Raw genomic sequence first — 26,222 nt, 5'->3', positions numbered from 1 at the left:
TTGAACAGGGCCTGGCACGCAGAGGATGGATTTTCTGAACGCACTTTGAGCTGGCCCTGAAAAGCAGACCCTAAAAAACTGGTGCATCTCAGTCCTCTTTACATTCTGCAGTTCTGCACTTTGGCCATTAGGTGGCGCATCTATGCCCGCGAGGAAGCTGGAGGCTGGGAGGACACGCGGCCCAGAACCTGAGGACAGGGCAGAATGACAAAAGGGAGCCCCACCCTGGATCTGAGCAGCAAGAATCATTCCTCCACTCCCTTAGCAGACGTCTCTCGATCACAAACTGCGAGCCAGGCCCACGCCTCCTTGAGCCCTCTGAAATCAGCTTAGGAATGCAGGGTCTGAATGCGCAGGAATAGAGGCTGGGGGCAGGGGGTTGGGTGGGAAGGGCTATGAAGCGCTGCCCCAGCTCCAGGCGCGGTCCGTGCGCTGCTCTGACTCCAGCAGAACCTATCACAGGATCACACAAACCTGGATCTAAATTTCAACCCTACCCCTTACCTGCTGTGTTACTTAGCTCAGTAATTTGCCCTCTCTGACCTCTAGTTTCCTAATCTACAAAATGGGAAGATCCTAATAGCACCTGTTTCAAAGGATACTGAGAATAAAACAGGAGGGCCCTTGGCCCAGTGTTGTCCACATAAACAAAACTAAATACTATTCTTAAAAACTGGACGTGATGTCTGTCTCACCCTTTACAAAGCTCTCCTCATTCTTCACATCATAAAGGTAGCCCTCACAACAACCCTGCAGTTATCTTTATTGTCCCACTTCCCAGGTAAGAGGGCTAAGGTTGTCAGATTATATAACTCGCCCGCAATCATACAGCTTGTAAAGGGATGGACTCAAGCCAGGTTTGGCTCAGGAAACACATAAGGGATATTTACAGAGTGGCAGGTGCTTTGCCAGGTGACAGGGACCGAGGATGGATGAGGCTGCTGTCCAGGAGAGAGACAAACGTGCAAATCGTTTCCAGAGAAGAGGTTATATATTGAGACAGAAGGGTGCCTGGGATGCTATGGGATCACAGACAAAAGTCACTTGATCCAACCAGGAGATCCCAGAAAGACCTTATGGACTAGGCAACCCCTTAGCTAAATCTGGAAGGCTGGGTAAGAGTGATCCAGGGAAAGAAGGAACTCCAGCATCCCAAGATAAAGAACTGCCCGTGCCTGTTATGAAACCGGTTCATACTGGGTTCTGCCTTCAAACCCAGTGTCCAGTGAGCAGAACACTAGCCCAGAGAGTCACGAAGGCAACAGGGGGCCAATCAAGGGACAAAGGGCCCACACGTGTTCTCATTATCTGGTGAGCCTTTTTACAAAGCACTCGTCCGTTTATAACCACCCTCAGAGGCCTCCAGAGCAGTACTCCTCAGACATCAGTGTACATATACATTATCTGGGTCTTTTTTAAGTGTAGATTCAGATTTAGGTGGTCCTGAGGAGGAGCACAAGTGTCTGTATTTCTTTTTTTTATTATGGAAGTATAGTCAGTTTACCATGTTGTGTCAATTTCTGGTGCACAGCATAAAGTTTCCATCATACATGTACATACATACATTCTTATTCATATTCTTTTTCATGGTAGGTTACTACAAGATACTGGATATAGTTCCCTGTGCTGCACAGTATAAACTTGTTGTTGATCTATTTTACATATAGTAGTTTTACATATCTACAAATCTCCAGCTCCCAATTTATCCCTTCCCACCCCATCTGCATTTCTAACAAGCTCCCAGGTGGTGCGGAGGCTGCAGGTCTATCCCAGGCACACACTTTGAGAAGCAGAGTTCTCCCCATCAGCTCCAAGAGGGCAGGATGTGTCTGGTTTTACTCAACTACTCAGACTGTGACGTTGAAGAGGCTGAAAGAAAGACATGGAGGAAGAAAAGTCGGGAGCTGAACCTGATGCAAAGACAAGCCTCTTCGGGGGCAAACCTCCTCTTCCCTCCAAGCCAAGGGCCCTCTGAGCTGTCATCCTGCCTGCCTGCAGCCTTCTCCCCAGCCTATGACCCAGACAAACCAGACTGGGGTCCCTCTTTGACCGAGGGATCTTATGCTTCCAAGAAAACAGGCTGAGAACCACCACCACCCGAAGCCCTTCCCGCCCAGGCTTCCCCTCTTCAGAAATGGCAACAAGCAGTCAGTCGCCCAAGACCAAGCCACAGAGACTTCCTAGCCAGTTCTCACCTGCCACCCCCAGCTCTACCTACTCCTCTGCGCACACGCAGCACTCAAACTGCTGGCCTCAGAAGCAAAGTCCCATGACAGACCCCTCACCCAGGATCTTTCATTTATTCAGTCAACAAATATTTACTGAAAGCCTACCGAATGCCAGGCACAGATCTGGACAAGGCAACGCTGCAGTGACCAAGACAGACAAGGTCTGTCTTTGTTCTCAGGGAGCCTCCTTTCCAGTAAAGGGAGATAATAAATGAATCCAGCGATAAAGAAAACTGAAGTGGGCTGGTGTGATGGAGAGTGATTGAGGGGCTGTTATGCAGGTTGGCCATCCTCACCGAGGATGTGACATTTAAGCTGCGCTGTCATTGACAGGGAGAAGCCAGTGGGATAAGGATACAGAAAAGAGCATTCCAGATGGAAAAGCCATGGGGTGGGGCGTGGTGAGGGTTGCGTGGCTGAGGGGAACCATGTCCCAGGGGCAGGATGGGGCTGGGGTGCAGGCACTTGTAGGCACTTGTAGGCGCTTGTAGGTGCTTGTAGGCAACTGAGAGGAGTTCAAATTATGTTCCAAGGAGAGTGTGGAGCCCCTGGAGGTCCTGGAGCAGAGCACTGACACAACCAGACCGTGTTTTTACCAGACTGCTGGTGGAGAACTCGCCGTACATAAGTTGAACAAGACTGGGGCGGGCCTGCCCTCCAAGAAGCTTAGTGTCCACGAGGTATTCCCGGGGAGGGGGAGGATGACCTTGCTGACCTCCCACCTCTGCCACTGGCGTCGTAACCTCCACATCCGTGCAGCTGTGACTTCCCTTGGCAGCTGTGCCCCATCTACCATCTCTGGAGACATCGTCTGGGCTGGCAGAGCATCCGGGGACTTCTGGACGCCCAGCAAGGGCCACTTAGGTGACCAGCTGGACTTTGGAGGAAATCTCAGAGGGCTGCCCATGGCCTGGCACCGAGGGAATTTTCCCAGCCTGTCCGGGCGAGGTTGGCCAACCCCACAAACCAAGACCAAGGACTCAAATGGACCTGATGCCTTGTGGTTGCCAGACACTGAGGCAGAGAGCAGTTCCAGGCTGGGGCGGAAACCCTCTGAACCCAGCCCCACTTTGCCGTCTGTGCAGCCGACGTCCTGTGGGAAGGACAGCCAGATGGCCACTGCTGGCACAGGCTCCAGTCCAGAAGTCCAAGGCCTTCTGATCGTGGGAGCCCTTCTCAGAGACAGCCGTGGGGCTAGGGGCCATTCCACAAACCTCCAGCCACAGAATCTCTTACTTCCGTAAAATGGCATGAAGAGCCCTAGTGCACAAAGCAGATGAAAGCTTGACCTCCCTGGTGGAGCCGGGCTGGCCCCCCCCTCCTTCCCTGCCCTCACTCGCTGGAGCTCTGCGCAGTCTGTCCTCTCTGGCCTCGGTTTCCTTCTCTGTCAGCGCCGAGCTGCACCTGCCTCCCTGCCCGCCTCCCCACGCGAGCCCCCTCGCCCTTGGCAGCAGAGCCGGGAGAAAGTCCTCAGGGGCTCCCTCCCGCACAGGGAGGGGGGCACCCCACAGTGCCCAGCCACGCGTGCGGCGCCGTCTGCAGGGCTGGTGGCCCGAGAGGGGCAGAGCAAGGAGGAAGGCCCCCCAGCCGCCGGCCCAACTCCTGGATGGCAAGAGAGTAACCTGCAAAGAGCCAACCAGCCCACGACGGTGGGACCCTCAGCCGCAGGATGTCCCTTTCATAAGCAGCACTGAGGAGCCAGTCAGCGCTGGGTTCTCACTCCCACCAGCCCGTCGGGCTGAGCCTTCCAGCTCTAGGGACCTGCTCTGTCTCTGAACCGCTCAGGTCCTCCAGGCCTCAGTCACCCAACGGTTAATGCATTTTTTCCTGACTGACAGCAAGCACAACACCGAAACAGTCAACTATTTTTATCTCCGGATTAATCACAAAAGGCTAATGCTTCCACCTTCTCTGTGATTAAAAATTAGGAGACCAAGCTCTACAGTGGCTCAGGATAATAACCAATCCGGAGAGGGCTTGATGTATGAATAATGCATCTCCGGCTCGGGCTGCTTGAGACTTTCTCCCCTCCTGGCCCCCAGCTCCGGGCCCCCATCTAAATGGAGGGGTAATGAGTGCCCCCTCCCGTCAGAGCCACAGCTGCCAAGAGCGACTGTTGATTTCTATTCAGCCTGCTGGCCCTCAAACCTCCCCCTCCTCCCCCCACCCGCCCCCACACACCCCAGCCCCATCCACACCCCCCACCCCATCTGCTGTGCACCGAGGCGGAGGCCGATCAATAATGCATGGTTACATGAATAACCGGCGTGATAACCACTTATTCAGGAAGATGTAATCAGGGCCCATTCTGAGGGGGTGTGTGTGTGTGTGTGAGTGAGCCTGAGCACACACGCAGCACAGTCCCACTTCCCTCTTCCCTCCTCTAACCCAATATTCCAAAACACAGCACCAGACATCCTTGGGTGGAGGGTAGAGCTCGGTGGTAGAGCACATGCTTAGCATGCACGAGGTCCTGGCTTCAATCCCCAGTACCTCCATTAAAAACAAACAAACAAACAAACAAAAACAAAACACAGCACCAGAGAAGCAGGAAGGAAGGGCCCCCTCAGTCTCTACGCTGTGATCGTAGGAGGTTCCGCTGAGCAAAGGCCCAGAGACAGTCAGTTCTCAAACCTGGTCACACCCTGGAATCCTCTGGGAGCCTTAAAAAGCCCTGATGCTCGGGTCCACCTCCCAGGATGGGGATTTAGCTGGTGTGGCCCAGCAATGGGACATTTCTGTTTATCACCTCCCCTAGAATACTGTGTAAAATGCAGCCAAGGCTGAGAATCACTGTCTCAGACCCAACAAACGTCAGTGCCCAGGGGAAGGTTCCAGATCACCTTTTATATCTGAGGAAATAGAAGCGGGAAAGGGGACGGCCTTCCCGCTTCAGCCTCTGATCTCAGGCACTTTGCACAATCGCGCCCCCTTGGCTCACCACTGGGGAGGCCCAGAGACACGATGGTCAGATATTTATCCTGTTCCTGAAGCTTCGGATGGTCCTTTCCAATCTCCCTGGCCCTCCGCAGGCTGGGCCTGAGGGCCTCCATGCAGAGCAGCGAGCAGGAGAAAGCTGCCACCGCAGAGGGAGGGCGGGAACCCCAGCCCAGCCCAGCCCTCCCCTCTGGAAGGGCCGTAGCTCAGAGATAAAATCCCCTCCTCAGCACTGTCACACCCACCACCCATTTCTGGAAAGCCCTCATTAGCCTCCCCGTGGCTCTCTGGCCACACCCGCACCAAGGAGGCCTCTGGCACTAATGAGGGGGTAAGGGCTGGGCGGGGATGGGGGGCTGTCTTCACCGTCCAGCCCACACTCACTATCTGCCTGCACCCAGGGCCCCCTGGGAGGCTGAGCAGGGTTGAATGAGGCCGACTTCCTTCCTGGGCCAGGACTGTGCTGGAGTCCTGGAGCTGCTGAGAGCAACTTGGAAGCCCTAGAGTTTTTCCCTTAGAAAATAGACGCTTGAGGGTTGGCACTCGCTGGGCTGTAGTCCTGAACCAGGCCTCCTGGAGGCCAGGAAGGGCAGGGCCAGAGCCACCAGCTGAAGGTGCACTGCTCTGGGTACTTACCTGGCCCCAGGGTCTCCTGGAGTTTCCTGAGGATCCAGGGAGGAGCAGGAGGGAGTGGCAGGTGGGAGTGGGGGCACTGGAAGGCCGAGCTACTAGGTCAGGGCTGGCCTCCTCTGCCTGGAGCTGCCGGCTCCCCCAGTCTGCAAGCGCAGAAGGTCGCGCGCTTCCCGGCTGGAAGGGCCTTTCTCTGGCTACTGGGCAAAGGAGGCCCTTTGTGCAAAGATCCCAACTTCTCACCCAATGACCCCTACATCTACTCACTGAGCAGACTTGCAGCCCAGCCCGCCCCAGGCCTCCAGAACTGACTGACTGGCCCCTCCCCAGGAGAGGAAGACCAGGGGTTCTTCAGGTGGTCTCCAGGGGGCCCTGCCCCTTCTGGTTTGTCCAGGGAGGAAAGGCGGGGAGCAGCAGAGGCCTGAGACCCTTGTGCGTCCACAAGCACGAACATCAGAAGAGGCTCTGTGACCTTAGTTCAGTCACTTAATTTCTCTGGGCCTTTTCTCCCGACAGTGGTCACCCATCTTCATACCTGCCTATCCCCATACCCCATGCTCATCATGGGGATGGAAGGTGTGACTCTGTTGGAGTTGGCCGATGTTTATGGAACTTCTGCCAGGCACTGGGCTCTGTGCTGGGCGCTGTGGGCACTCCCCGTTTCTAGGCGGAAACCACACTACTATGAAATGGAGTGGAAGAAACGGGCAGGAGAGATTGTCTGACTCTGTGATGAGGGGTTGGAGCCGCTCTGGGTGACTTAAGTGCTAAGAAGATGCCAGGGGTAGCACGGTCCTCTGAAACACCGTCTCGGCCTTCAGCAGTGGCCTGTCACCTGTCCCCTGCGAGGGAAGTGGCCAGCCTGGTGCTCTGAGTGTCCGGGGACCTGCTTCCAGCCCTGGCTCTGCCAGTCACTCGCTAAGGGACCTTGAGCAAGTCACTTAATCCTGCTGAGCCTCGGTTTCCGGGTCTGTGTAATTGGGCTAACAATGTTTACCTCGCAAGATTGTCGTGAGGATTCAATCGGACAACAGATGTGATAGGGCTCTGTTTAAAAAGAGGGAGAGAGAAAAGAAAGAGAGAAGTTAAAAAGAAAGAAACTGGGAGTGTTATCCGGGCAGCAGCCATGCTTCCCGATCTGTGAACCGGGTCTGCCCTGTCCCCTCGCAGGCTGCCCCGCGGGATGAGATGATGACACGAATGTTCTCTGCAAATAAACACGGGAGAGTGTCGGGGTGTCAGGGATCCCTGCTGCTGCTGCTGCTGCTGCTGCTGCTGCTGCTGCTGCTGTTACAATACAGGGGATTATGCACTTTTTTAAAGAATGATCATTACAGTTTGTCATCGTCTCCATAAAATCAGCCCAGCCCGAGGGGAAGGGCGCCCTCAGCCTGACCTCTCCCCACTCCGTCTCCCCGCAGTGCCGCCCGACGATCCTGTCATCCTGGGGGGGCCCGTGATCAGCCTGCGGGCCGGGGACCCCCTCAACCTCACCTGCCACGCAGACAACGCCAAGCCTGCAGCCTCCATCATCTGGTTGCGGAAGGGAGAGGTCATCAACGGGGCCACCTACTCCAAGGTGAGGCCAGGGCGGACGGAGGGAGGGGGCTGCGAGGAGGGGCCGCCTCCCCTCATCCCTCTGCCGCCCTTGCTCTGTGTCTGTGACTTTCTGCTGCTTTTTCTTTCTGGCTCTTTATCTCTCCGCCTCTCTGTGTCTTTCTTTTCCTCTCTCCTGCTGTGGCTCTTTATCTGACCTTTTCTGTCTCTCCTCCTCTCTCTCTTCCCTGGGGTAATCGCTGGGCTTGGGGAAGACCCTAAGGACAGAGTGGTCAGAGGAGGAGACTCCAGAAGTGGCCAGTGCCTGATAAAATACAGGACACCCAGTTAAACTTGAATCTCTGCTAAACAGCAAATAACTTTTTAGTGTAAGTATGTCCCAAATATGGCATGGGGCGTACTTCTGGGCCATACTTATACTGAAGATTACTCCTTGTCTCTCTGAAGTTCACACTTGACTGATGGCCTAGATTTTCATTTGTTCAAGCTGGCCGCTTCCCCAGGGCTGCCCAGTGAGGCTGTTTAGGTACTTTTCTGCCCCAGGTGCCTGGCTGGGGAGGGCGGGAGGGGACCAGGGAGGGCCGAATCCAGCCCCTAATCCCTTGCCAAACCCTGCGCCCTACTGTACCTACCTGCTGGGACGCTTTTCTCTAATTCACACGAGATGCCATGCGTCGGAAGGGCCCTGAACTGGTCCCTGTGTTTGTCGTGTTCCATATTTTCTGTATTTTATGATGTTGTGACATCTTGAGGAAGGACTGTCCCTCCCAGGGCTGGCTAGCTCCTAGAGACAGCAAACAGCTGAGAACAGGCCTCCGGTATGCAAACCGAACAGCCCTGGGTCCACCGCCTTTCTCAGGGAATGACCATCCAGACAAGGGTGAAGAAGGAAGGGCGTGTCCCTCCAGTCTGTCCCGTCCCCCCCTGAGGCTGGGTTGGCCTGGCCTCTGCCAGGGTTTGTGTCCCAGAGGACATGCCCCCATTCCTTATACCCAGCATTTTGTCCTCATCCACGTGGAAAAGGCCCCTGGGAGAGCCTGGCCCCATGTGACTGCGGACCAGAGCAGGGAGGCCACACTCCACCCTCTACCCCACCCAACCCTGTCACATTCCCACCGCCCAAGATGGGAATGACAGCCCTCAGCAGGGAGGGGGCTGGGTTCCACCCCTGCTGTGTAACTTCAGAAAAGTCTTGTGCTCTTGACCTCAGTCTCCTTGTCTGTAAAACAAAGGGTCTGGATCAGGGACTCTGTGTCAGTCTGCTTGGGCTGTCTTCATAAAATACTGCAGACCAGTGGCTGAAACCACCAGTCACCCCAGCACCCTCCATCCCATCTGTCCATCTTAGTGGCTGGAGTCCTTCCTTTAGATGCAGCTGCCACTCATCCTGGCCGTCTTTGTGAAGGGCACCCCTGTTGGCCCCTGGGGCACAAGACTGGGGTTCAGCCCCTGAGGATGCAGGGTCTGGGGCAAAAGGCACTGTGCAAATCCCCACCTCCTATTACGGCCTTATTCAAAACACGTGAGAACAGGCACCCAGTAGATCCCCTAGATAGCTGTTAAAAGGGGAAACGGCATTAACATTTAACGGTAACCCACAAGCCTTGGACCAACTAAAAGCGGAAGCAGAGAGATGGTAAAAGAGAGAAACAAAGGGACCCAGCAGGTGGGCGAGGTGGGTGACTGGGGAGAGAGAGGAGGCCTTGTTGCCAGGCAATCAGGCCGCTCCAGCCCTTTCCAGGCTGTGTGCATATCAATGAACATCCCAGATTTAGCACCAGGCTTGGGGCACCCACACTGCGTTCCCTCCAAACCTCCATCCTCCCTCACCTGTGACGAAGCAGGCGTCACCAGGCCTCCCACCTCTAGGGGCTCAGCCTAGCTCTCCACTGCCCAGCTGAGGCTTGGGGTCTTTGGAAAGAGCAGAGTGGCAGCAGCTGCCCACGCTGGACAACCTCACACCACGTGCAGTCTTCCCTCCACCAGCCCAGCCCTGCCACCGCCACTGCCAATTAAATGCCAAGTGCCTGCCCTCCCGGTAGGACAGGGGAGCCGGGTGCACAGACAGGAAGCAGCACAGGAAGGCAGGCAGGGTCCAGGGATGAGCCCCAAGACTCCCACAGCCTCTGGGACAGTCAGGAAAGCTCTTTAGAAGCAGTCCGCACACACGCACACAGGCAGAGGGGCGGAAGCCCACCCAGGCAGGCCTCTGCCCTGGCATGTTCACCCCTGCAGGTGAGGCATGTATGCCCACTCCTGGTCCCTACCTGCACATACAGGTGGGCTGGGTCCTAGTGGACCTGCAGGAGCTGCCATCGGGTTCACACTAGTGCCCCTCAAGCTGGAGGGAGAGCTGCCCCAGGCCTTGGAGATGGTGGCCCCAGAAATGAGTGACTCACCATTAATAATCCACTGACACCCCCTCCCCCTGCGCTGATGTGTGTGCTTATGAAGGTTTCTGAAGCAGGAGGTGGGGGGCTGGGGCCCCGGGGTGTCCCCAGAGTCAAGTTCAGGGGAGGGAAGACAGAAGAAGGAGCAAGGAAGACAGGGAAGCGGGACTGTGACAAGAATCAGCAGATGAGAGAATGTTCACCTGGCCCAGACCGCAAAGTCCAAGGGCTTCATTAGCATATGAGAAGAAGGGAGGCCAGGCGAGGTTTCTACCAGAGCAAGAAAGGAAAGGTGCGGAGGGAGGAACGAGGGAAGGAGGAACTGGGGTGAGAAGATGGAGGCCCAGCTCTTCTCCCCGAGGCTTGGCTCCCTCCCCACGAACTGGACCTGCGAGCTGGGGGCCCGGGTGGGGTGCTCAGGGCCTCCCCTGGGGAGCGGGCGCTGAGCTCTGCCCTTGCTTAATGAACATATCTCCCCTTCCCTAATTAGGTGGAACAAACAACTTGAACCAGAATTTTTATTTCCCAGAAAAGCACACGCCTGGACACAGTAAATATGTCATTAATCATCATTCTGGGAGAGAAGCCCCTGTATGCAGGGAGCAGGGCAGCAGCCAGGGGCCTAATTAGGAGCTCGGGCCCCTTCCTCCCCTCCGGCAGGCAGGCACCCGGTCGGCCCTGCTCCCCTCCACCCCTCAGCAGAGCAAGCCGTTGTTGTCAGTTCCTGGCAGAGTAAAATTTATGTAAATGTCCCTGTTAGCACAACGGGAAAGTAAAGAAAAGGAGAAGGAAGAACAAAACGGCTCTCCCTCCCCACCTCCCCCACCCCAACCCCGAGGTCTTATTTTCATCCAGGAAATTGTTCTTATTATCACTTGGCTATTTATAGATGCGTGAGGTCTGCTGAAAAGCCCTGAGCCAGCCCGTTGCCATGGTTCGGCTGAGCTCTGGGCTCCGGCTGGGCTTGGGGCTAAACCACCCCCACCTCCAACCCCACCCCCGTTTGCTGGCCTCCAGTTTAGCACCCTGGCCCTGAGGCTGAGCTGAAGACCCTCACCCCACTGGCGCCTGGGACTGACCACGTCACCCTCCATCCCTCTCCGAGATCCCTCTGCCCAGGGCTGAGGCCACCACCCCGCGTCCAGGCCTGCTGCCCTGCTCTGTGGATCCCTCTGCCATCTGAGTCTTGCTTTATCTACAGCAGGATGAGCTGTTCTGGACCGAGGCTCAAGTCCTGTTCCCCTGGTGCTGGAGGCCACTGAACTGGGGACCCAGAGGCAGGGTCCAGCAGCCTGCATGTCACTGCTAAACTCGGAGGCTCCTTAATCGTCTTAATGTTCCCACCTTTAAGTGAGGTCACACTAACCGCTTTCTAGGGTCTCCAGAGGCCGTGGTGGGGGGCCGTGGGCGCAGGGATCACCATTCTCAGGTGCAGATCCCAGCCCTGCCCAGCAAGGTCCTGACTCACTTTGAACTCAGTTTTCTCTTCTGTTATTTAGGAAACAAGACGCCCTTCCTCCAGGGTCCTGTGAGGATTAGAGATGATGTTGGGGTTCTTTCCAGGAAGGATCTGAGCAAGTAGCCTATTCTTCTATTCCTTGGCTCTGGCTGTGATAAAACAAGACGGTGTCAGGCACCACTTCCCTGTAGGGTCAGGTTCCTCTCTGGGGCGCACTGAGCAAGTCCAGTCCCCCCACTCCTAGTGGCCCTCCTGCCCAGCCCGCTCCCCGGCACGCACCCACCTTAGTGGGCCGTCGGGGAGCTCAGGGAGCAGAGCACCAAGCTGATGGGGAGGTGGCCGGAACGGGGCGCAGGGGAGGAAGCGGTGGCAGCAGGGACGGAGAGCAGCTGCTGTGGGGAATGACCTCGTGGTCACGGGGAAGACAGGAGACCTAAATTTAGGCCTGGCATTAGTTTCTGGGGCTGCCGTGACCAAGTAGCACAACTCGTTTCTTCAAACAACCAAAGTTTATTGTCTCACAGCTGTAGAGGCCAAAAGTCTGAAATGAAGGTGTGGGCAGGGCTGGGCTTCCTCCAAAGGCCAGGGAGGACCGTCCTGGCTCCCGGCATTCCTTGATAGCATCACTCCAGTTTCTGCCTCCTTCTTCCCACGGCCTCCTTCCTGTGTCTCCCTGTGTCTTTCCTCTTCTTACAGGGACACCAGTCATTGGGTTTAGGGCCCACTCTACATCCAGGGTGATCTTGTCTCAAGATCCTTAACTGATTACTAGTGACTTGACTAAGTTGTGAAGGCCCTGTTTCCAAGCCAGGTCACATTCTGAGGCTCCGGGTGCACACGAGTTGAGGGAGAGGCTATTACAAAGCCCACTCCAAGCCCGTCTTACTTATTTCACCACCGCCCTGAAGTGAGTTCGGTCAGCTCCACGCCCTCTCTTGATCGCACCTGTTTTGCCCCCGGTCAAGTGGAAGATCACAGCATCTGTCCTGCCTGTGGCTCGGTCAGAGCTCTACTGAGGCCAGGAGGTGAAATGACTGAAAAGTTGAAAGGATTTATACAGGTGAAGCAATGGAAGGGTCAGTGTGCATTGGTCCCACCCTCACCCTCACCCCCACCCTCCAAACTGCACGGCCCCCACACATCTCCCATCTGTGGCCTCCATCTCAGTGCCTCCCGCAGACGCAGAGACTCTCCCAGGCCAGGCACAGACAGTGGGAGCTGGTTTCCATGGGACCCATGCATCAGGGTGGACAAGCCCAGGCTGATTTTCACACACGATGGAAAACCTTCTAGTTCCTTTCTCCTCCCACAGCGTTGCGCTCAGCCAGGCCAGGGGGCCAAGGGTAACCCCCACCACCAGCTCTCGGTGGCGATGGATGCCCGCGGGTGTCCTGAGCTGACCGCCTCTACCCACAGCACGCCCCTCTCCTCTCTGAGGCTGGCGTGTCCTCCCCCATCCGCCCAGGCAATCCCAGCCGAGTTATGAGTGACATGAGGCCCTCTCTCCCCTCCTCCCAGACCCTACTTCGAGACGGCAAGCGTGAGAGCATCGTGAGCACCCTCTTCATCTCCCCCGGCGACGTGGAGAACGGGCAGAGCATCGTGTGCCGAGCCACCAACAAAGCCATCCCCGGAGGGAAGGAGACCTCGGTCACCATTGACATCCAACGTGAGTACTGACCTGGCCTGAGGCCCAGAGCCACACCCCTGAGGGACAGCTGGAGGCAGGACCTGGGTCAGTCATCTCCGTGGACCGGCGCTTGTGTATCTATGGGCGCCCATAGGACCATCTGGTCCTTCTTATACTGTCACAGATGAGGGTGACAGTCTTCTTAAAACAACACAGATAAGAGTCCTTTGCAAACGGCCTGTTCAAGCCACATTTCCACACCTGTATAAGGTAGATCTTCCACAGCAATGAATAGCATGGTCAGCCCGGGCCCTGCTGGCCCGGCCAGGCAGCCCCACGCCTTTCTTGGAGAGGAAGCCAGAGCAGGGACGCTGGGATCAGAAGGCACTTGGGGCTCCAGAGTGGGGAAGCACAGCTCCACGCCCTGCAGAGGGTGCCTGGGCCCCCCTTGCAGAAGGGCCAGTCAAGGAGGGAAGCGGAGCAGGAAGAACATCCCTGAGTCAGCTCATACTCTGCACATACTCTATCATTCAGTCTTTTTTTTAACTCTTCTGTTTTTTGAAGTCTAGTCCGTTTACAATGTTGTGTCCATTTCTGGTGCACAGCGTAATGTTTCAGTCTTACATGAACATACATATATTCCTTTCATCTTTACAACAGCCGTTTGGTCCCTCTCGGAGGAAACCGAGGCACCCAAGGCCGCACGGGGGTCAGAGGCAGGCAGCCTAGCTCCCCAGAGCCCGAGCTGGCCCTTCCTCTCCCACAGGTCCGCACCGGGAGCCCTCAGCCTATGTTGGTTATTATGCTTCCCATTAACAATAATGATGCTTTAAAACTCCGCCTGCACCACATTCCAAAAGTCACCTAAGGAGGCTCCTGAAGTCGAAAGTGTCTGTTGGCCCGGGAACAAGGCGATCCCGGCAGGGGAGCCCACGGCCTCTCACTGCTGGGCTGGTTCAGACTGGAAATATCAGCCCTTGGAAGTCGACTTTTCTTCTCTTAAACTCCCGCCCACCCCTGCCCCGGAGCATGATGTCACCACGTGCTGGTGGCTTTGTTTCGAGGCCCTTGAAGATCCAGGTCAGAGCTGCAGTCTGGCATTCACTTCCTCCCTGTCATTTTACTCACTTTAAACCAAATCCACGTAAAGACACTCCCCAACAGCCCTGGCTCACCTAAGGCGCCTGGATTCTGCCCTCCACGTGGCTCTCCACGGATCTGGAGTCTGGAGGGGCCATGTCCTAGGGCTTCCAGAGCCCATCTCGGGAGCCAGGGAGCAGGCTTCCCTCGGTCTGGAATCCTGGCAGATGCAGTTTAGGCTCCAGAGGGCATAAGAAACTGTTGTAACCCTCAGAGGTGGGACGCCCAGACACACATGGCCACCGTCCGCTCCCCACTTCCCCCACCCCAGTCCCCCAGCTGGTCAGGAGGCCGATGCCAGCCCCGGAACCCCACAAAAGAGACCACCTGGTCAGCTTCTGGGCCCTGGCAGGAGCGACCCCGAGGGAGCAGTGTTTCTGCTCCAGCCCGTGATCCATCACACAAAAGAACCCCTTCTGTCAACAAGAAAGTCATCATGACAACAGCCCACCAACTGTTAAAACACAGTCCTCTAAATACACTCTAATGAGATGATCAACTTCCCAGCGCACACAGACTGCAGTCTGCACCGGAGGTGAGCTCCAGCCTGACCAGGTCTCTGGGCCTCGCTGGCTTTCTTTCCAGGGGCGACTCAGCCACCTGAGGAGGGAGCCAGTGGCACTCTGCACCTATCAGCTGCTGTCGCCATGTCCCCCACCCCCGACTGTCCCAACAGGATGAGGTCTCCATCCATTCGTCCCCTCTTCTGAAGGTGTCTGCATGTTCCTGCCAAGCAAAAGAACACGCTCTCTCCACCTCCTCCCTCCTGCCCTGCACCCGCCCCACCCCCACCAACTTATTCCTTTGTTCATTCAGTAAGCATCCAGCTGTTTACTGTGGACACCACAGGCTGGATCGGAGCTGCCTTTGCAAAGCTGCTCATTTTCTCAGCCAACCAAGAAGCATCCAAACTCAGCAAAAACACATTTGTTGTTTGTTTGCCTTGGTCTTCAGATGTTACCCAACGGAAGACAAAAGCCCCCAGACTGAGTAATGGGAGAGAAAGCTTAACACCCTCGAAATCTCGCTACATCTGGACTCCGCATCCAGCTGCCAAATTTCAAATGGATGTGCTATAAAATCACTGAGTCATGGAGTTTCTCTCTCTTCTCACCCCCCTCCTCGATGTACTACTCCCCCTGAACACACACACACACACACACACACACGCAGGCAGGCAGGCAGGCAGGTTGCTGATAGAAACACTAACAGACTCTCAGCTGTAACATCTGTTCAATGTGATCTCAGTTCCACCAGCTACATCAAAGCTGCCCCCTGCAAGTTATGCAGCCGACATCACAAATGGGATTAAAGTCATGCTTAATAGTTGGATATGACATAAGCTATTTCTACCTCTGGAGCCTGGGAGACTCCTGGAAATTCATATCCTGTGCATCCAGAGGAAACAGGTGGACAGAGGGACACAGGTACCTGTGGGCCTGGAGTGGAGGCACAGGTGAGGCAGGCAAGTGTGGAAGCATCCCTGGGGCCTGTTCTCCTGGGCACCGAGGATGTCACAGAGAGGTAGGGAAGGTGCGGGAGAGAGGCACCCACAGGGTGAACTGAGAAGGCAACTGTTGGTGCAGGAGGGGATCAGGCAGCAGGAGGGGTCCTCCAACAGGTGCGTGCTCCCCTCCCTGCCCCGCACGCCTCATCGCTTTATAAAGTACACCCAGGTCGGGGCAGGTTTTAGAGTCTATTGAAGTGGCCCTGCAAGCTGGTCAGCACTGGGGTGATGGGTACAGGCTGGGGAGAGGCTGCAGGACTCCAGGGGGCAGAGTTCTCCTGGGAGGTGGGAGGAGGCTCTCATGGCTAGTCCTGGCCGCGTGTCTTGGTGACCACTGGAGTTAAGCTTTAAAAACCAAGATGGAGATCGCTGAAGTACCCAGCACTTCCCTGGTAATTAACTCTCCAGGAAAAGGCGGCAAGCCAGCTGTTCCAGTAGTGGAGGCTCCCAGATCATGGCCCCCGTCTGGAACTGGGGGAGAACGCAGGGAGAGCAGGCCCCAGCACAGCCCGCCACCGATGCCCAGGAAGCAGCGTTCTCTCCCCGTGTCTTAACCAGCTGTCTGCCGACACCAGTGCAGGCCTCTGTGGGCCATCTCCCGGGCCCGGCCCCGGTGCTTCAGGCTGGGCAGGCAGGCATGGCCCGGCTTGAGCTTGGACAGGGCACAGGGAGGCCAGGCAGCCAAATGAGCCCAACTGCGCGGTGGGCTGGGCTCGGGCCGCAGCCGGGCGGCTGTGCTGATGGCTCTCAGAGAGGCTCGGGAAGCCCCTGTCGTCTCAGCCAGGAGCTGGGCCTGGTGGCTGCTGTCTTGTTCCCCCCGTGGCGCCCTTCACACGCACCTAGAGGGGCGGCATTTTTCTCGATGGTCTCTGAGAAACTGGCCTCCTTACTTCTTTTTCTGAAAAAGGGCTGGACCCCTGGAAAGTTCTCATGCCCTTCCAGCACTCTGCTGTGCAAAGTGGTGAGGACGGGCAGGAAGATGTGGCCCAGGGGCCTGGCTGGGATGCAGGCACCAAGCCGCTCTCTTCACTCGGCCAAGAGCTGAGCTCCAGCCAGACCTCCAGGCCCTGACGAGGAAGGATGGGCGCGAGCTGTGGTCTCCCCTCCCCTGGAGCGCAAGCCCAGGGGCACAGTGATGCCCGGCTTTTAGAGCTGGTCCTGGGCCAGCTTCCCCTGAGCTCAGGAGGGCCAGCCTGACTCGAGGCCGCTCTCTGGGCCGATTCTCCACCTGTGTCTCTGTGCCGTAGCTCCCTCCTCCTCTCTTTCCATCTCTAGGTCCCTCCGTGTCTCTTCTTGTTCCCTCGTTATTTCGTTTGGTCTTTCTCCCCAGCACCTCATCATTTTCTGCCTCCATCTATTTAGTCTCTCTTGGTCTTTTTGCTTTTGGTCTGAAATCTTTGTCTGGTTATGTGTCTCCGCATATATGTCAGTCTCTCTCTGCACCTCCCTCCATCTCTGCTCTCTGCTTCTCTGTTTCCTGCTTCTTTTTCTTATTCTGCATCTACACTTCTCTCTCTCTCTCTCTGCACCCCTCCCCTCATCTCGATGCCTCTCTCCTCTCTAGGCCTCTCTCTGCCTGGCCCCTCCCCTCCTGCACAGGTCTCTGTCTCTCTCCCTCCCTCTGACTTCCCATCCCCTCCACCTCCACTGCAGAGCTGGGCTTCTCATCACACTGAGTGAGAAAGATGAGCCCAGCCTGGGGATCTGAGGGCTGGGTGACACCAGTCAGGACACAGCAGAGATGATTAAGCTGATGAAAGGCTGTAAATGCCACTTTCAAGGTAACAGACACACCAGAACCCTTACACACAGAGGCACGAACAGACATGTCAAAGGCAGAAAGTTTGTATTTAAACGGGGCTTAGTGTCCACATCCCCCTCCTGCCCCCTACCCCCTCTTCCCCTCTCCTTTCTTAAGTGTTTTGTTCTCCCTAAAGCTGGAAGGTGGGCAGCATGCTCCCAGGGCGCAGGCAGCCCTACGTCCTGGCTGGCTGTTCAGCCCAACATCCAGCCTTGAATCCACAGCAGGAGCCCTGACCCTGCCGCCAGGGCCACCTGGATGGGACACTTTCAGGGAGTGAGGGAGCAGCCCGCTGAGGCCCCCAGCTTTCAGGGGACCACCAGGGGAGGGGCTGCTCTGAGGGTCCCGGGGTGGTGGAATCACTTTCCTCTACTCTCCGTGTTACCCATGGGGGTTCAGTCTCCAAACCATGCACAGTCCCCCAGAAGGGAATCTCTTCTCTCTGCAGACCCCCCGCTTGTCAACCTGTCAGTGGAGCCACAGCCAGTGCTGGAGGACAATGTTGTCACGTTTCACTGCTCTGCAAAGGCCAACCCAGCTGTCACCCAGTACAGGTAAGAGGCACTGCTGGGGAGGCACGGCCTGGCCACCGGACCCTCCAACCCCCCCCCCCCGCCCATCACGTGGGTGTCACTTGTGCTCCGGGGCATCCAGCGCAGTGCTTGGTCCACCGTGGGGTCCGGGATCCTTCGCAGCACACCTGTCCACCCTTGGCCAGGGGTAGACTTTGCCTTCCTTCATTGACACACACCCCCCTTCCTCTGAAGCAGAAGACAGCACTCCTGTTTGAATAGCTTGTTAGCCCTTACTTCTATAAAAAGGGAAAGAGGCCCAGGGGAAAAAAAAGTTAAAACAACCGGGAGATCCAGCACAATCAGCATGTGGACTCTAGTCCTGTCTCACCCAGCCCTTCGCCCGGGTAGGGCAGGATTTCCGGGACAGCCGGCCCTGCGCACCGGTACCCGGGATCCTTCATCCACAGTCACTGTGCGTCTTCTGCTCACAGCACTGCGGAAAGCACCACGGCTTTTTACACGCTTGTCTTTCCCTGTTGACTGAGCTTCTCGGAGGCAGGACCTGCACTCTAGTCACTTACGGCGCCCAGCGTGGAGCAGGCGTGCGGCAGGCGCTAAGTACTCCATGACGTGGGCTCGCCGAGCAGATCAACACGCAGAGCTGCCCCTCTGGGCACCTTCCTGCGCGGGCGCCATCACCGCACAAGACTTCCAGAGACAGAGTGGCCTCAGAGGCGCTCAAGGGGCCGACTCAGACACCCACCTCCTTGAGGTGCCTGTGGAACTGACCGTGGCCCTCACTCTGCCCCGTCCCTCCCCCCAGCCCAGACCTGCGAAAGCCCAGCGTTGCCTCCACCATCAAGATAGGTCATTAAGCCACAGCATCAGCCAGTGCCAGGGGTGCTAATGGTCCCAGGCTGGGGAGACAAGGGCAGTGCAGCCCCAGAGGCCAGAATGAGAGGAAATGGGCCAAAGAAGCTGCCAGAGATTCAGGTTGGACATAAGGCAGTGCTCCCTGCAGTGCAGATAATTAACTCTGGAACCAGAAACCCAGGAAAGGCATAGACTCTTTTTCCTTGAGGATATTTTTAAATAGGATGAAAACCCACCTGGCTGTCGATGTAACCGTTCACCAGGCTGGAGGCAGGAGAAAGATCAGGCGACCTCCAGGCTCCCTGGAGTCATACCGCCCAGTAGGTCCAGGGGTCAGGGCTGGCGTGGCTCGGACAAGTGACAAAGATGCAGAAGGAAGCACGCAAAGAGGCTTTCCCCAGGCTTCTGCTCTGCACCTGCGAGACCTGGGCTCCATCCACAAGGTCAGCGTCTCTCTGCTGTCTGCTCTCTGCTCATAATCCTCAAACACCAGACATCATGTGCCCAGGAAACACCTCTAATGCCAGTTTCCGTGGGCATCCCTTCTCACCTACTGACCACCGGGCAGACACACCCACGTGCACACTCACAGCCATCCAGGCATACCTGTTGGACCCCAGACCAGAGCACCCAGCTTCCAACTTCCATTTCTCTTCCCGGTCAGCCTCCAGGTCACCTGAGGACCTAGCCACTCACAGGCTGGGCAGAGGGCAGGGCCCTGCTCCAGGACCTACCTACGTCCCCAACTCTGACCAGGCCAGGGTGCCTGATAACCCAAGAAACCAGGCAGCTAGGCCTGATTCCCAGGACACCACCGTCGAAAAGGCAGAGCAGCAATGATGATGATAACAGTAATAAGGTGTAAACCTACGTATGGGGGGATCATCAGAGAGCAAACGTGGGGAAAAAAAGCAAATGTGGCAAGATGCTAACCACCGGTGAATCTGGATGCAGGGGATGTGGCAGCCACCTGAACCATTCTTGTGACTCTTCTGTAACTACAAAGTTCTGTTTAGTTTTCAAACTAAAAAGTTAACAAACATACCGAGAAGCAAGCACAGGCCGTGCAGGTTTCCCCAGGCTCCAGGTACCTGTGGTTTCCCTCCACCTGCATCTTTCCCTGCAGCTCAGAGTCCCAGGTCAGCCCATCACATGCAAGGAGGAGCCAAGAGTTCAGGTGGCCCCTGCAGATGTGCACCGATCACTTGTCCCCTTCCCTCCTGGCCTTCCGATCCGCCAAACGGCCCCAAAATGCTTCAGTGTGGATCAGACTCCCTCTGGGACTCCAGAGGCTTTCAGGGAGAATTTCTGGCCTTCAGGAAAATGTGGGAGAGCTGGGGTGACCTGGGAAGGAAGGGTGGGGTGTGGCTGTGGCAGGAGGAGGTAGGCGCCCGTGTGCCCACCCCTGCCGGCTCAGCCCCTCAGCCTCAGGGAGGGCTCATAGACGTAGTGCTGGGCTCCAAGGGGAAAAGCCTTGAGCACATCGCATCACATGAGTAACTTGATTTTTCCCAACTGACTTTGACAAGGCTGCAGGGATCTTGGATTCTTTACTTCCGTTAGTCTTGACTCCTTCCTCCCTGTTCAGCACAGAGGCTGTGGTCTTAGAAATTGGAGATATGCCCTCCTCCACCCTAGCACCCAGCAAGGGGCCCCAGGGAAGGGGGGGGGGCAGGGGACCTCATCCAGCTGGGCTCAGCGGCCACTTCGGCTGCCCTGCAGGACCAGGAGCCCAAGGTGAGCAGAGCAGGCCCACGCACACCGGAAGTACATCTCCACCTGCCTCTCTGCTCCCCTCTGAGGCTCTCAGGGCCGCCAGCCCCACCCCGCAGGGAGCAGGGAGGGGCGCAAGGCCCAGTGTGAAAGGCGGGGCACTGCGGGCAGCCTGACGCCTGTGATACGCCAGCCTCCTGATTCTGTGATAGAAATAATTAATCCTCTTCCATTTGCCCAGGCATCGATTGGAAATGGCTTAACCTGACTTCTGTTCCGAGGGGCTGGGAGAGGCGGTGAAAGCACCAGGGGTGGCAGCGGGGCAGGTGGCGGTGGGAGGCTGAAGGGACAGGAGGAAAGAGGAGGAGGAGCAAAGCCAAAAGGCAGAAGAGAGGAGAGGAGAGGAGATGGGAGCTAGGAGAGGGGATGGGAGGGGACGCAGGAGAGGGGCAGGACTTGCTCCCTGGCTCACCCTTGATCAGGTGGCCAGCTGCTTCCGTGAGTGATCTGAGCTTCTGGAAGGAATCCCTGTGAGGGGGGTTTGGTTGGGGAGGGAGGGGAAGAAAGATGGGGAAGAGAAGGACTAGCAGAGTTAGATGTGAGCAGGGGACTCGTGGGGCACACCCCAAAGGCTCAACCCCAAGCCAGCTTACTGTAGCCCTGCGAGAGGACAGTGTAAGAACTCCTCCTGTTCTCTGCCCGCCTCTCAGGTGGGGTCGGGCCCTGGGAGCCGCGAGCGGCAGCTGCACAGAGGGCAGGGCTCAGAGCCTCATTCCCCACAGCCGCCCAGCATCCCCTCATGTCTCCCTTCTTGGCTCTGAGAGGGGAGGCCAGGCTGGTCTGGGAAGAGGAGATCAGTGTGGCCTGGAGCACTGGGCTTCAGGCAGTTCTGAGCTCCTCGGGGCCCTCCTGCTGGGGAGAAAACCCCCTCTTCCCCAGGAGCCCCCAGTAACAGAAAAGGACTGTCCGTCAGAGCCCAGTCACCCGGGCCAAGCCAATCCCTGCCCCAGCATCCGGGGCTGTGCGCAGCCAGGACCAGGGGCCTGCCTCCTCCCAGCGCAGCCAGCTGCCCGGCCTCCCCCGCATCCCACCACCTGACCCCTGACTGCAGCAGGGTGGATGGACCCTGTCTGGGACTGAACTCATCTGCCTCAGGCAGGAGCTGTGCCTGACTATTAAGTCTGGTCATTACATTAAAGTTAGAGATTGAAATGATTCATAAATAACTCATAATGGCTTGTTGGGAAGCTCCTTCAGCTCTCGGGGAGCTACGGTTTGCTCTGTTGTTAAACTGTAATTGTTATTATTAATCGTCTTCTTAATAACTACCCAATAGTAATTGGAGATAATGACCACACGGTGCCAGCCTGGTTCTCTGTGTGATGCCAGGAGACGGCCGCCTCTCGGGGCCAGATGGGTGGGCTAGGCAGGAGCTAGTGAGGGAAGGGCAGGAGACCGGCCTCTGAGGCACCAGGAGAGGCTCTGAGGATGTGGTTACAGGGAGCCCTGGTCCCAGAGTAATGCTGTGGAGCCCAGCTCTGATCAAGACATACACTCCAAAATATGCTTGAACCACAGTAAGAAGAGCCGGCTGGCAGCTGTGTGATTTTTTTAAAGTGTGTTGTCCACCATAGGATTAAACCAGGGAAAGCCACGAGTTCTGTCTCCTTGGGTGTCTATAAGGAAAGCCCCAGCCTCACACACATAGGCACACACACCCCTGGGGCGCACAGCCCCACAGAGGTAGGCTGCTGTCACTGGTCCAATGCAGTGATCACCGCCCCAGGGCAGGCCCAAGGCCTGCTGGCCTACCAGTCTCTCCCCTCTGGTAGTATCAATCGACCAATGAAAAGAGTCTGCACAGCCGTCTTCCCGCCCCCCCCCCCGCCCCCGACCAAACCAGGGCTGCTGGAGCCCAGGCCTCCGAGGAGGGGAGAAGGGTAGGAGGCAGAGGCCTGGCAGGGCAGGTACCATCCCCAGGACGGAGGCTGCAAGGGCTTTCAGGGAGAGGGGGCACCACGAGGTGTCCCACCCTGGGGACAAGAGTCAGGACAGGGGAGCCTTGAGAGCTGGCCAAGGGGAAGGGAGGGGCAGTCGGAACCACTGCTAATATCTCTCCATCAGGTTCTCACCTTGTCGGGAAATTAAGCCTCCTGAGCCCCTTGTGTGCACAGGCGTGTGTGCTTGTGCAGGAGTGCACACGTGGATGCACACACACCATTAGACCATGGCCTCTTCAGTCACGGACTTGGCCTCCTTCTTTTCCAAAGTGGCCCAGGACAGGGCCCCCAAGAGAGCTCAGAGCAGGATGGCCAAGCTGTCTGGGGACTGACTGTGGGGTTACCCATCGCCTGGCCAGCCAGGTGGACTGACCCACTGATGAGACAACCCACCTCCCTCCAGAGTAACCCTCTTGTTAAGTGCCACTGACAGCCTGGTGACCCGTGGACCGGAGCCCACCGCCTCCACCACCGACCCCTCCCCTAGCCCTGGAAGGAACCCCTCTGTGGAGATTTCCCCTGAGGGACCCCTGGGGGCCTGCCCCCACCGCCTGTCCCCAGGCCTCGGTCCCTGTGGGATGGGTGCCTGCAGCTCCCAGACAGAAGCCCGTCCCCAGGCGGGAGGGATGCCCTTGCCGCTGGAGGCCCACAACAGCCGGGGATGCGTGTGTTGCAGGTGGGCCAAGCGGGGCCAGATCATCAAGGAGGCCTCGGGGGAGGTGTACCGGACCACCGTGGACTACACGTACTTCTCAGAGCCCGTCTCCTGCGAGGTGACCAACGCCCTGGGCAGCACCAACATCAGCCGCACGGTCGACGTCTACTGTGAGTGTTGCCGTCTAGGGGCTTTCACAGGCCAGCGGGCACTGTGTGGTCTCTGCTCACAGCCGGAGGGGCTGTCGTGGACTCGTTGCACGATGACAAAGCCTCACCAGCTCACAGTGCCATGCATTTTATGAAAAGCTTCCCCGTGTGCTGTTCCGTGTTTATCTTGAGCCTCATAATCACCCAGGGAGGCTGGAATTCTTACCCCTAGTCCCCAGATGAGGGGATGGAGGCCCAAGGTCACGTGACGAGGAGGTGGCAGAGTGAGAATGAGGTGGGGTCTTCCTCCTCTTAGGGGCTCACGGACATCCCCCTCCCCCCTGGTGGCCTGGCAGGGAGCCGAGGTCGCTGTTCACAGCATGAAGCCTCGGCTAGCCTACTGCCCTTCCCGGGTCTACCAGCACTTTCACAGCCTGTGCGCCCGCCCGCCCGCCGCCCCCGGCGGCTCAGTGGGAAGCGCTGCTACTCCCTTCTCGGACCAAGGGACTAGTCTGGGTCTCCTGGCCCTGGTGTCACGCCTCCTGCTCCCAGGGAGCAGCTCCCTGCACACCCTGCCGTCACTGCCCCTGAAATCCCACTGCTGCACCCACTCTGGGGACCACGCCTCGGTCTGCAGGGGTGCCAGTTGGGGCAAGTGTAGGGGGAAGGCGGTGGGGGGGCCTCCACTAACCTGCACTTAGCAGGGGCGCCCCTGCTTCAGTGAGTTGAAAAGAGGCTGGTGGGACTGGAGGGGAGGATGATCTGAGAGTACCTCGGAGGAGGCCTGGCCTCCCCGACTCCTTATCTCAGAGCCCCTCGCAGGACCTGGGAGGGCCCAGGGAGCTGAGCCAGGTGCACGGGTACCTCGACTCCAGGTCACAAGGCTGAGGCCTGCCAGAGGTGGGCAGTTGACCTGAAGGCAGACACACAGAGATTCCAAGACCCAAGGTTTCTGAGACAGGAGGAAGGACCCTCTGCCCACACTCTGGGGTAGGGGAGCTTCCTGGGGCTAGGACAGAGGGAAGAGGATGGGAGAGCCCAGGGCCAAATCCAGGCAGAAATGGGGCCAGAGCAGCCTTCTCTGGGGCTGGTGCCGCCTACTCCCCTGGTGGACCTGAGAGAGGCTGGGCTTGGGGAAAGAGGGGCCTCTTCCTTACTTCCCAAGTCCCCACTCCCAGACCCAGGCCCAGAAGGGAGCGGACTGACATGTCGGGGAAAGGGCTGCAGTGGGTCCAGGTGGCACCCATGCTCCCCCGCCATCTCCCCTCCAGGATGAGGGAAGGGAGGCAGCAGCCAGGAGGGTCCCCAGAGCTCCTGGCCCACCAGAGCCCTGTCTCCTCCTCCCTCCCATCACAGTCGGCCCCAGGATGACCACGGAGCCCCAGTCCCTGCTCGTGGATCTGGGCTCTGACGCCGTCTTCAGCTGCGCCTGGACAGGCAACCCGTCCCTGACCATCGTCTGGATGAAGCGGGGCTCTGGCGTGGTGAGTCTGTGGCTTAGCCCCCCCAAGAGCCCTGCATGGTTGGGGGGGCCGCAAACCCGGAGGGAACTGCCTCCCAGGGCCCCTCTCACTCTTAGACTGGGGGCGTCAGATTCCAGTGTCAGCTGAAGGAAGGACCCAGAAAGAGAAGAGGGCACCCCAGGCACCCACACGTACCCACCTTGATGCTACACACATCCAGCTACTGCAGTTTTGCCCTATCACGAACCTTTTAAAAAAGCAGGTGGTCCCCAAGACACTGGGGGTGAAAAGTCACTAGAAAGGCTTTTCAACTTCCCCCAAATAGTTGCTGCCTTTCAGCTTTGGGGTTAAGCTCTGCTTTCTTCCTGTGCTCCTCCTTGTACTGCACGGTGGGCATCACTGCCCCGTCACGGGAAGGGGCATCAGACAGGATCACTAACGCCCACAGCCGCACAAGGAGGCACCGCTGAGGCCGGGATTCCACTCGGAGCAGATAATGCCAAAGCCTGTTTGTTTTCATCCCCCCAAACCACATCCAAAAGGGAAAGACAGGTCCAGGCCCTCAGAGAAGCTCAGCTGTGGGGTGGCTTCACCCGAGGCCAACCTGGTGCAGGCTGGTCGGCAGCCCCCCTGGACGAGAAAGCCTCCGGGGGCCCAGCCAGGGAGCCCCCGCCTCCGCCCACACTCTTCTCTCCCCCAAACACCCACCCCTGAGGGCTGCCTCTGGGTCGGAGCATCTTCAGCCACACAGGGTCCTCCGTGCTGTGGGCTCCCCGGGACAGCTCACCCAGCTGGAGGCCACGTCCCCTACCACTGGGCCTGCCTCACAGCCCCTCCTGCTGGTTCTGAGAGAGAGTCCTACTCTCATTGCCTGACCCTCCCCACTTCTCCTAGGTCCTGAGCAACGAGAAGACCCTGACCCTCAAAACCGTCCGCCAGGAGGATGCAGGGAAGTACGTGTGTCGAGCCGTGGTGCCCCGAGTTGGGGCCGGGGAGCGAGAGGTGACCCTGACTGTCAATGGTAAGACCCTACTCATGCCAGGGCAGGCACGGGGCGGGGTGAGGCGCCAAGAGGCACCTAAGTCATCCTGGTCCCAGGCATTGCCCCAAGGGGCTGACGTTGGTCCATAGTAATTATGTCCACCTCATCCAGTCCATGTGCGGGCCCAGCCCCAAGGTAAGGGAGGACCTGAGTGGTTTTCTGGTCACCTCCCTCCTCTGTGTCCCTTCTGAGGGATCTCAGCCCTAAGAATGGTGGCTGATAAATTCATTTCCTGGCCAGGAGAAAAGGGTCAGAGGGTCACTGGGCAGCCAACATCAAATCCACATCCATCTTTTGACCTTGACCTTGGCCCTGGTGGGAAATGTAAGGGGACATCTCTGTGACTCCTAGTCTGCCTCTTCCTATTGAATTAGAGCCGCTCAGTGGGGAAAACCTGCCACTGTCCCCACGAGACCAAGTTCAGGGGGTCCCCTGAGGGCAATGAACGTGTCTCATTACACATAATAAAGTCATTCTCACAGGAGAGCATCGCCACCTCTCTCCAAGAACGCAGTGTGAGTTAGCGGGTGACA

The 26,222-nt window shown here is 57.5% G+C and overlaps 1 protein-coding gene and 1 long non-coding RNA gene across 7 annotated transcripts in view; one reads left to right on the top strand and one right to left on the bottom strand.

The window, feature by feature from the left end:
* KIRREL3 (kirre like nephrin family adhesion molecule 3) overlaps nucleotides 1-26,222 on the top strand; it is a 494,261-nt gene that overhangs the window by 446,902 nt on the left and 21,137 nt on the right. For both annotated transcript variants that reach the window (XM_045521700.2, XM_010961692.3), the window contains exons 6-11: nucleotides 7,217-7,374; nucleotides 12,720-12,870; nucleotides 17,728-17,833; nucleotides 23,057-23,205; nucleotides 24,541-24,668; nucleotides 25,542-25,668. In XM_045521700.2, the coding sequence (XP_045377656.1) occupies nucleotides 7,217-7,374; nucleotides 12,720-12,870; nucleotides 17,728-17,833; nucleotides 23,057-23,205; nucleotides 24,541-24,668; nucleotides 25,542-25,668 (819 nt within the window). The remainder of the gene's footprint in view (nucleotides 1-7,216; nucleotides 7,375-12,719; nucleotides 12,871-17,727; nucleotides 17,834-23,056; nucleotides 23,206-24,540; nucleotides 24,669-25,541; nucleotides 25,669-26,222) is intronic.
* On the bottom strand, nucleotides 691-12,705 carry LOC123618725 (uncharacterized). 5 transcript variants are annotated; one of them, XR_012503806.1, is made up of 5 exons: nucleotides 11,485-12,705; nucleotides 11,109-11,350; nucleotides 6,331-10,466; nucleotides 2,334-3,488; nucleotides 691-1,869 (listed from the first exon to the last, which is right to left on the bottom strand). It is a non-coding gene; the product is annotated as an uncharacterized LOC123618725 (long non-coding RNA). The 5 variants fall into 5 exon arrangements; XR_012503804.1 differs by having other exon boundaries at nucleotides 2,334-7,609; nucleotides 7,985-10,466; XR_012503803.1 differs by having other exon boundaries at nucleotides 2,334-10,466.

The sequence above is a fragment of the Camelus bactrianus genome, chromosome 33 (assembly GCF_048773025.1).
Source record: "Camelus bactrianus isolate YW-2024 breed Bactrian camel chromosome 33, ASM4877302v1, whole genome shotgun sequence".
Classification (NCBI taxonomy): domain Eukaryota; kingdom Metazoa; phylum Chordata; class Mammalia; order Artiodactyla; family Camelidae; genus Camelus; species Camelus bactrianus.
Note: the sequence above shows the minus strand (reverse complement) of the source record. Positions and strands in the feature narration are given on the sequence as shown.